This window comes from Rhipicephalus sanguineus, chromosome 1 (genome assembly GCF_013339695.2).
Source record: "Rhipicephalus sanguineus isolate Rsan-2018 chromosome 1, BIME_Rsan_1.4, whole genome shotgun sequence".
NCBI classification, from domain to species: domain Eukaryota; kingdom Metazoa; phylum Arthropoda; class Arachnida; order Ixodida; family Ixodidae; genus Rhipicephalus; species Rhipicephalus sanguineus.
Window position 1 is genome coordinate 101,620,646 of NC_051176.1, and position 10,879 is coordinate 101,631,524.

General features: G+C 47.3%; 1 protein-coding gene across 1 annotated transcript in view; it reads left to right on the forward strand.

The window, feature by feature from the left end:
* The window catches only part of LOC119377143 (lysosomal alpha-mannosidase), a 23,138-nt gene extending 21,924 nt beyond the window's left edge, over window positions 1-1,214 (forward strand). The window contains exon 7 of the mRNA XM_037646761.2: window positions 1,165-1,214. Within this exon, the coding sequence (XP_037502689.2) occupies window positions 1,165-1,214 (50 nt within the window). The remainder of the gene's footprint in view (window positions 1-1,164) is intronic.
* The last annotated feature ends 9,665 nt before the right edge of the window (window positions 1,215-10,879 follow it).

A 10,879-nucleotide genomic window follows, 5' to 3' on the forward strand; every position in this document is an offset into this window, starting at 1 on the left:
GCACATCTCACTAAACAAAATCGCAAAGAGGAAAAAAAACGAAAACAAGACGGGGTTTTGAGCGAACGAGCTAAACTGCATCGCTGAACACACAACGCGGAAAGATAACGGACACACCGGGCCCTGCGTGCTTCTTGGAGATCACTCATCAGCACGTGCAAGGGAGTTCCTGCGACAGCTTATCGCGTACGCGAGGCATCGCTTTCACCTCCGACGGCGCGCGTTATCTGATTGCTGACATCCTAAACAAAGTTGCAAGTGCTGACAACACTCCGCAAACGCTCTAGCAGAGCAGACATGTCTGGTGCATTTTTTTCTTCCCGCCTGCTTTCCACTCTTCTTTGCATCCTTGCAAGCGCACTCTATCAGGTCCGGTATCCCTGCTACTGCAGTTGCAGCGCCCCCAAGCCTGGCATATCGTTTCTGTTTGGGTATTCACTGGTCCACCTGGTGGATGCCGTCAAAAATTTGCTGTCAAAAAGACGGCAAAAAAACCAACGACATAGAGCTGCGTACAGCTGAGAAATGGCATACAAAGATAATGCCGGAGCACATTTTTAGTTCAAATTATTCCGTTACAATGACTAACAACGCGCGAACACCTTCAGCAACTACGTTCATCATGCATAAAGACGCACTTTAGTCGAGGCAAGCGTATATATTTCATGTCGTGAAACAATATTTTTCAATAATTTGCAGCTGTTATATATGATCCCATTGAGGGCCCTTCATAGGACGTCAGTACCTGCGACAAACGTCGCCCCGCCACGGTGGTCTAGTGGTTATGGCGCTCGACTGCTGACCCGAAGGTCGCGGGATCGAATCCCGGCCGCGGCGGCTGCGTTTTCGATGGAGGCGGAAATGTTTGAGGCCCGTGTACTTAGATTTAGGTGCACGTTAAAGAACCCCAGGTGGTCGAAATTTCCGGAGCCCTCCGCTACGGCGTCTCTCATAATCATATCGTGGTTTTGGGACGTTAAACCCCAGATATTATTATTATTGCGACAAACGTCTTGGTATATTTCACGCCTGTGAGAGCGCAGCACGCCAAATATGGCAAACGCTCCAGAACATTGTCTTGAACGTTACTCCACCATTCAAGACGACGTCGTTTCTTTATTCAATTCTCTTGTTTCCTTGTCTTGGTTCGTACTTGGTGGTCAGGTCAGTCCAAGACTGAACTACGTCTCCGTTACGCTATAGACGTACAGTGAATTGCATCCACTCACCTCGTATCCACACTTCTGATCCGTGTGTCCCTTGGCAGGCGCCGAGGACACGGAAGCTCTCAAGAAGACGGCTGCTGCCACAGCGATGACTTGCGTTAGCTTCATGGTGGACCCTTGATTCTAGGCGTCGAAGGAAGTGAACACCCTCAAGGGTATTTATCGCCTGCCTACGCTCACAACAGCCGCCTGCAGCCGTCGTCCCTGCCGAAGTACACAAAAGAAGGACAAATAAAGAAACAGCAGCGATTTCGGTGCAACACGCGTTCGGAGGTGCCCGCTGCTGTGCTCGTAATCAGGCCTCGATGAAAGCAGGGCGGTCGTGGGCGGCAGTGAACTCGAAGCAGCCAGCTGACAAGGGTCGGCGGCTTCAAGTTTCGCACTCGTAATCAGATCTGAGCGATAAGGAATGGTGTTTCGGAAGGAGTGTACGTGCTTTATCGTATAGGGGTGTGGAGGTCGAGTCGAGGTGTGGGGCACCCCCACCCTCCAATAGGAAGAAGCCGCTGGTGGCCTACAGATGTCAAAGTTGCTGCAGCGGCGATGCATAAATGCCTAAAGCAATCAGCTGACTAGCGCAGGGGTGTTTCTGGGCGGACGTGTGCCGCATTATCGGGGGCCTCTGTATTGTTTCCATCCGGTAAAGCTGATCGAGAGTGACAGCGAAGGTCCACGACAACGCCAATCGGCGTTGTCTCAACGGTCGTCTGGTCTACAGTAGTGGGAGGAGAAATGGTTGCATGTGCACGTCGGCAGACATCGGAGTGATAATGAGACTGTTCACCTATATTCAGTGATGCAAAGTTTTCGTTTGCTTCTTGCTATACAGGCATTATATGCGTTACCTACAGTATATTCGCTCTACTGTGTAACCCATTGCAGTGGAATCTCGTCGATACGATTCTGCATAATACGTGTTTCGGCCTAATACGTTTATCTTTTTGTTCCCGGCCAACGTCCCTTGGAAATAATGCATTTTTATGCGCTTAATACGGTCATATTTTTGCCCAAAATTAGATAATACGACCGTGAAAATTGATCTTGACCGATATATTCAGAAACCCTGCAATATTCTTGCAAACCGCATTCCTGCAAACCGCATTCCAACAAGCCACGATCTGCACGTTGCAGAGCCGCTGAGGCCGCAGCAGTGTCGGTATTGTGGCGAAAATGTCGCTGCCAGGCGCGGATGTTGCGTCGAATGATGACAATGATGCACCAGGCGCAGAATTTCAGAGGAATTCAGAAGAATACTTCTTCAGAAGAATTTGCTCCTAGACGTTGAAAGGAAGAAACTGCAGAGTAAATTGGCTAGCTACTGCAATGTGGCTCAATAAAAGTGAGTTGCTGCCGGAGTATGCATATTTTCCTCCTTTTTTAACCCCTTTGGTTAATACGATTTTTGCATAATGCGTTTTATTTTCCGGTTCCCGTGAGAAACTTGTGAGCGAAATTCCACTGTATATGCTAGGGCGAATGCTTGATACTCTACAGCACACTCTACCACTCTTCGCAGTGTTGTATATTTTGAATGATTAGCAAGCTGGGTGCCTTATTTTCACACGAGCTACCAGTCGTGCTTTGTGGAGCTTTCGTAAGAGTTACAAAAAAAAATAGAAAAAAAAGTTACTGGTGCTTCCAGTTAGTGCCACTCCGTGATTGCCTTAGAGAAAAGATAACGCAACAATGTATTATCATAACACACGGACGCTCACACTGGGACGGGAAGTTATATTTCACTTCTCCACTAGCGAACTCTGCCATAATGGCCAGAGACAGTGCTATCAATTTAATTTATATCGCAGTAATATGAAACTTGCATTCAGAATACCTTCTCGTTGTTTTTTTTTATCTAAGTGTCGTCCCCGGTACAGCGATAAACTAGTTTTCATGTCGGCCGCTATCATGAGTGGCGGACGATCAAGCACCGGCCTATCAGAAAACGCTGTTTTATATGACAGCTGTTTCGTGAATACAGCCATTGGCTCGCGTTGGACTTGCGCTAGAGACAAAATTTAGCTCGGATGAAGTTCGAAAAATAATCAAAAACAAAAAAAAAATAGATTTGTTTCTGCGATGACGTGTCAGACAATGCAGGTTTGGGACAACTATTTAGCGAAGGCAGACAGCCAACGGCAAACAGCTCTATAGCGAACGAGCCTCATTGCGAAATTGGCCCCAAGGAAAGTAAGACCAGATATCAAAAGGTAAGAAAAACAGAGACATCTTAAAGTATAAAAAAGTATAAAACCATGCCTCCTTACCTAATTTACTTAGTCACGGTGTAATTTGCAGTAGCAGTAAGACTGTAGAGCTAGCTTGCGTGCTCTACCCTATATTACTATATAGTTCAGCAGGTCGGGTGACCAGCTCGACTGAACGTACGGCCCTGTTACACGCGGCGAAAAGTAATGCGACAGCTTTTCCTAACGTTCTGGCGTGAATGCGCGCTTTAAAAAGAAATTACGTTGTTTGTCGCTCAGGGTTTTACTGGGAAGAGAACAAGGCCACAAGCAAGACGAAAGACGCAATTGTAGCGCCGTCTTTTGTGGCGTAACCGCGGTTCATATGTATACAGGGAGCCTCCTGCTTTTGATGCATGTAATGTACAATGCGTGGGCCCCACGCATGACTCATGCATAAACTTTGCTGCTTGGCTCAGTAGGCCAAACATTTCTGCATAACGAGTTTCAGTGGACATGCTTCGTGACAACTTGAATACTTGAATTTAAGATTACATTAAACGCGTGGCAAAGAATCTTGATTTTCCTTGCGATTCAGGACTTACAATAAAGTTTCGCATCCATCCATCCATCCATAGGCTCCCCAGCTTTTTTTTAATTATTATTTCATAATACCCCTAAAGGCCCCCGAATTAGGGGTATTAAATAGCGGAAAGGGGTATTGCATAGGGCTTTGGTCAAAGCTTCGTGAAATGTGCAGTGTCAGTACGGCAAACATGTCATTGTATCTTCCAACGCTAGGCCAAGTGAGCGAAAGCTTGTGCAGGTGCTGCGTGCGCCGATACGCCAACAACAGTGTTGAGCAACAGTTATGCCATGCAAGCGTTGCAACATGGTGTGCTTTAAGAAGAAAACAAGATTTAACTTCGGCTACGGCAGCAGGCAACGATAACGCTTTCTGCTGCTGAGCGAGACAATTTATCCTTGTCGAGAAATAATCCTGGGGATTCGGGAACTGAACACCCTGTCTCAGAAGGCGTCGTTTTAACAAATTTTTTAGGGTGCGCTTGAATTAGCACAATCGCATGAAAACTCAGTTTGCCTCTAAATTGTATATGTACAGAAAGTATATATGTAGATATGACGAAGAAAGTGTGGAGAATCGAACATATTACATGCGATGTATTTCTTTTGCATTTTAGCTGTGAAAAAATTAGCTGTGTTTAAATATAATCACGAATCAACGCTTGAGGACTTGACACAGACTTCAGTTCGCTTGGAACACTGAGCTTTTATAATAATAATTTCCACGCCGTAGTGGAGGGCTCCGGAAATTTCGACCATCTTGTCTTCTTTAACGTGCACTGACCTCGCACGGTGCACGGGCCTCCAGCATTTCGCATCCTTCCAAATGGGACCGCCGCGGCCGGTATCGAACCCTTGATGGTGATATTACGTGTACTCGTGCAGCAATATACACGTCACTCTCGAGAACTGGTTCAGAAAGTGCAGCCAAATTGAAGAGGCCTATAGATCGCTGCGCGGTGCAACGTTACACATGGACACGCGAAAAGCAGTGGCGTCGCAAAAATGGGCCGACATCTGAAGCAATGCAATATAAACTCCGCCAAACGAGTACGACCACATTGGTCGCATTCGTGCTGTCGTCGCGTTGGGATTGGTAGGGAAAACATCAGTCTACTCGTGTCATGTAACGTGGCGGCTGCAAGCGTGCCAGCTTGGCTTCATCTTGGGTAAAGCCCCTTTACAACTTGCTGCTGCGTATATGGCCATCTAGCGAGTAGGTGCTCATCCGACGTCTCGTACTTCAGAAGGCGGCTCAGGGTGCCGTGCATGTGTGTACCGGCAGGTGGTGTCCATGCGGCAACTCCGTCTGTGCACACTGTCTGTGGGGAGTGATACAGGGGCAACCTCAGCCGGATGCCCGTGTTTAGTATAGCCCGCGCCTGCACGCCGATATACAATATTCTTCTTCTGCTTCACCCTTCTACATTGCGGATGCGCACGGTGGGCGATTGAAGAAGAATAACTTGTTAATGAAATTAAAGCGTCAATCATATACACCCACCAAGATTTGCCTTCATTTCGTCGCCGTCTTCACTAGCTTCAGAACCAGAAGCGTTCTTTTGTTCTTTTTTTTTTTCTTTTTTTCATTCGAAAAAATTTCGTAGGTGGAGTTTCGCCTCCCGGAGCTATAGGAGTTAATAAGTGCCGAGATCCGTAATGTAAAAAAAAAATTAAAACTCTGCTAGCTCCACGCAGTAAAAACCGTCGGGCAGCGAAGCCGTAAGCGCGCGAGTCTATGTGATTGGCTAGCGAGGTCACGTGGTGTCGTAAATATGCCGCCACATTTGAATTACGCGCGCTTTTACCTCATTAGTCAAAGCAAGATAACGTGACCTGCGGGTCATGCAATAGCGCCTCAGCGAACACTTTGCGCCACTTGATCAGCCGCCGTCGTAGCTGGAATCTTGTCAAGTGTGCACTCCCTCTCACGGGCCCACGTGCCTTGCCTTGGTTTGCTACATTTAATGTAAGTCTCTAAAGAAAGTTCGAATAGCGTTCCCGGCATTCTTTACCAAAAGTACGCTAGGCGTATGCCCTTATCTTAATTTTTGAGAAAATAATTAAATGAAGAGTCCATTGCTTATCGACTGTGTTACCATCGTCGGTACAACGCATTCGTATGCTTCCCGTAAATTCATGTTCTGCAAGCGCGGGTGTATAGCCCAGTGAATATGACAGTTGCCTTCGGACCTTGAGGGCCCGGGTTCATACCCAGCCTCGCCAAGAAATTTATTTGATTTTATTTATTAGGGGCGAAGCACCTTAGGGTCTCGGCTTCTCGGCGGTGCATCGTCGTCTGCTGTCGCCACGTGCATCGTCGCGACCCATTTGCTTGCTTGCATCGCCGTTTGAGCGCAAGAGAGGGCGCCACCGCCTTGGCGCTCGCCGTGTGGCGAGAGAGAGCGAACGGCGCGCGTTGACTATGGAAACGCTCTTTCTGCGATGAACGCTGAACTACCAGCTCGCGAGGAACGAGAACGCGCCCTCGCCTGCGAGAGACAACGCCGACGCAGGCAGCGTCTGCTAGCGAGTTACTTGAAAAAACCGACTGCTCGCGCTGCACAACCGTTCACCGGCCACCCCGTATATATAGGCACTGGATCTCGACCTGCAATGTAGTGCCACTGGGAGATTTCTCTTTTGTGTAGTTGAACAATAAATATTCTAAACAATAAACAATACCAGATTCAATACAAGAACAATAAATTCTTCTAACTAAAAGCGGTCTGCGGGTCTCTGTGTCTAATCTTTCTTCTGTCTCTCATTGCCCATTAGCAGTGATTTCGCTGTGGGAAACACCGGCGCACACTGCATGCTTCGCCCCTCCACAGGTTTCACGTTAGTGGAGCTGAAACACCCTTCCCTACATGCTCGCCCCTCCACAAATTTTACCCGGCCGCGGTGGCCACGTTTCGGTGGAGGCGAAATGCTACAGGCCCATGTACTGTGCGGCGTCCGTGCACGTTAAAGAAGCCCAGGTGGCCTAAATTATCCGAAGCAATCCACTACGGCTCACTCATAACCTGAGTTTGGGATGTGCAGCCCCGTTAACCATCGCAAAAGAAAAAGGTCCTTACAGAGGGCGCTGTTGCGGTCGCATTTCATCTGCTAGGGTGTCATTACACCCCCCCCCCCCCCTCTCAGTGTAAAATGTTCTTACATATGGGAGTAAAACGCAAGTCTTTTTTTTATTGCTATGCAATTCGGAGCGTGAAATGCAAGGTGTTCCTTATGTACACGCATAACTTTTTTTTTCTTTGTTTTCTTTTTTAAGGAAGGAAGAAAGTTGCATCGACAGCTATGTAAGCGCATGCATAGAAATGGACACGTTGGTGGGTTCTGACTCTCAGTTGCAAGATTTATTGGCAAGAAAGCGTGATAATGTACGCGGCTATTGTTCGAATTACAACGAAAGAAATACAAAGCGAGAAAATGCTGGCTCAACGAACGAGAAGTATGTACAAAAATAAGAAAGCATGCACATATTTTAGCGAAGTGCGTCAGGCGTAGCGGATATCGAAACTCCTTCCCAGAAGACGCAAAGAATGTTAACATTACCCTGTTTTGATTGTATAGGAAATATAAGAAGACTGCCTGTGTGATGTGGGGTCGCGCGGGGACCCAGGGGGCCTGGGAGGTCCTGAATTCCCTTGCAATAAAGTTTTTTCGACTCGACTCGACTCGACTAGAAGAGATACTTGGGCTAATTTGTGGGAATTCATTATGCAAGAACAACAGCGCTAAAAAAAAGACGAAGACCAAGAAAGACTCAACACGTGTCTTTCTTGGTCCTCGTCTTTCTTAGCGCTGTTGTTCTTGCTGACGTGGCCTTATTTTCATAATTATGTTTCATCTTTTCCCTCGTTTGTTTTACATTTTTATGGGTTTTTTTTCCTCTCGTCGCCTACAACAATAGGCTATGCATTACGTCTCCTCTGACCAATACTTCAGGTGGAGAGTCACTGTTTGCGTCTTTTATTGCGCGGGGCATTATTTGGAGCGAAGTGTGGAATACGAATTTACTCAACTTGCATACATAGTAAAGGGGCACTGTGACAACTCTAAACTATACGCTGCTGTTTAGTTGCATTATCTCGGCGACTCCGGGCCCTTCATGTCGTCATTAGAAGCCCGTGCTCCATCGGCCTGGTGGTACACCCGATACGCCTATCTGTGTGCGAGCGCGCGCGCGCGCGCGCGTGTGTGTGTGTGTGTGTGTGTGTGTGTGTGTGTGCGTGCGTGCGTGCGTGCGTGCGTGTGACTCACACACACACACACACACATCATTAGGGAAGTTCTCATAATTTGTTAATTGTCGTTATTTTTTTCCTTTCGCAAGTAATTTACACCTCTTCAAGTAATCCTTTAGTTCTGTTAACAATAAAGCACCTACATGTATCAGCAGTGAGAGTGTAATCGCGAGTATACTGCTGCAAGTCCGGGTAACTGGAGGTATTAATCAGACTATGCAGAGATTGCAAGAAGTTGATCAGAAGATCGAGCGTTTCTCAAAGAGTTCATTTTTATTTTTAGCTTTCTCAGAAAAATCTACATCGCACAGCTTTCCTTTCGCAAGCAAAATATCAAAATAAAATGTCAGCTAGAAACCGGCAAAGAGTGCATGTGTGTAAGAATGTCGCTGCGATTATCGAAATCACTGTAGCATATACCTGCCTGAATTAAACACGTGCGCAACAGCAGGCGCTGTATCATCCGTGCCGAAGTTTTAAAGAACGCCTTTCTTGGACCTAGCTACTGCTATATGTTAATATTTTTGAATAAGTGGGCGAAGAAAAAAAAGGTTCTCATGCGTCATCAGAGTGCTGTTACGCATGCTCTTCAGAGCACGTTTTTCTCTGTCGCACCCACCGTATGTAGTTCATGAAAGAAGGTAACCCGCTGCTAAGCTCGACGACGTCGGTTCGATTTGTGGCGACGGCGGCCACATTACGATGGGGGCGAAATGAATGAACGCTCGCGTACTTATACCTCGAGTGGGCAAAATAAATCAGGAGTCCCCCACTACACGGCGTGCCTCTTAAACCTATCATGGTTTTGGCGCGTAAAACCCCAGAAATTAGTATTAGTATCGTTCTCAGGAATGTCAAAATAACGTCTGGTGTATAGTTTATTTTTTCACAGTGGTCACAGTAATTCCGCGTACACAGGGTATTTCAACTAACGTGTGCCAAGCAGGGTGTCGGAACGAAATGTTTTTCGTTTCGGTTTTAGTTTCGTTCCACTGCAAAAAGTTCGGTTCCGTTTCTGTTCCGGAACGAAAAAAAAATGTTCCGTAACGGCTCGTAACGGTTACATGTAAGCGTTACGAGCTATTTCTATAATTTCTATTGAAAATTTTGAAGTTAAAGTAAGGATAAACACAGTTTCCCCGCAAGGGCGAAGCAATGAATGCGATAGCAACAAATTGTAATGTTATACGAAGTATAAGGCTGGCAGCTAACACTTTTAGGTCGAGCCTCGCGTAACTCTATAAAATGCGGGTGTAAGAGAACAAGGCCGCTCCAGGAAGAGAAGCCGATTTCGCAAAGTCTTTTCGCGTCGAGAGCGCAGCACGAAGAAGATACGAGCCGTCCGCTGATGCCTGCCGAGATAGCGTGCGCGCCAGCGATCGCGACCGCGCCCTTTTGTTCAAAGTTCACAGTTGCTGCTCGAACACCCCCCTCTCCCCGCGTTTTTTCATGCTCCCTCAAGACGGGCGGGACGTTTCCTCTCTGCTTGAGCAGCATTCGACGGCAGGTCTCGCACGCGGGATGATGTTGTCGCATGCGCCCTCCGAGCGACGGAGACGGGTCGGCTCGTTTGATCTCCGCTTCAGCCGCGTTCATCGTCCTTGGTCGCACGCCTTTAGCCGCTGGTAGAACATATGATGTGCGGGGGGGATGTTATCGATGTGGACATTATACGGAATAAGACGGCGACAGCAACGGCGATGGCAAAACCCGTCGAGAGTGTCGCAATAAAACATATCGCAATAAAACATATGATTTGTGGTACAACTACTTGCGCTCCTCATAAAAGGGCCCTGCAACACTTTTTCCAAGTAAGCATCGAATGGGCTTCACCAAATAAGTTCACTGCCTCACGAATTAACCGCCACAAGTTTTTTCAGAATCCGTCAAGTACGAGCGGAGCTAGAGTTCTGTCACACGTATATGTATATGCCTCGCCTTGATAATATATTTAGTGGATGCTTGTGCCTGTCCGTATCTGTTTCGTCCTTTGTCTAAGGATTTTTTTTTCGCGCAAGAAGTAGTAGAGCATGGAGTACCAACTAGCTCGAACCCACACCTTGTTGAGTTACAGAGGTTTGTCACACGCTGTAATTGCTCTCTCTCTCTCTTCTCGCGTTCCGACGAACGCACTGGCAGCTAAGCAGGGAGGGATGGCACGGAGGAAAGAAATTACGTCACGCGCGCGTCATGGCCTTCAGCGCTTTTTTCTCTTTTTTTTTCTTTGCATGCGTGGCTAACCTTCAGTGAGATCGCGAGCGAGCTCGCGGGCGCGTGGCGGCATCCTGCGGCGGGAGCAGGAACTATGCAGTCCACGATACTGAAATCAGCCAATGGCCGTGAATTTGGGTTTATGGCGCTATCATATGAGTATATGGAATCATTTGTAGAGAGAAGATCGAGCGAGCGATTTTTCGCTGACTTTGAGAATTAATTGTAAATTCGAGGCCGCGTGCTGCGCTATAATGCTAGGCTCACGTGTTCTCGACTACCAGTCCGCAGCGTTTTCTGATCATGCTGAAAAGTGTTGCAGGGCCCTTTAAAGGGGTGGTGCCACCATATTTGTGGCTTGCGCGTTCTTTGCTGTAAGCGTTTTCTATAGTTCCAGGAAGCATGATGCACGCACCAAGAT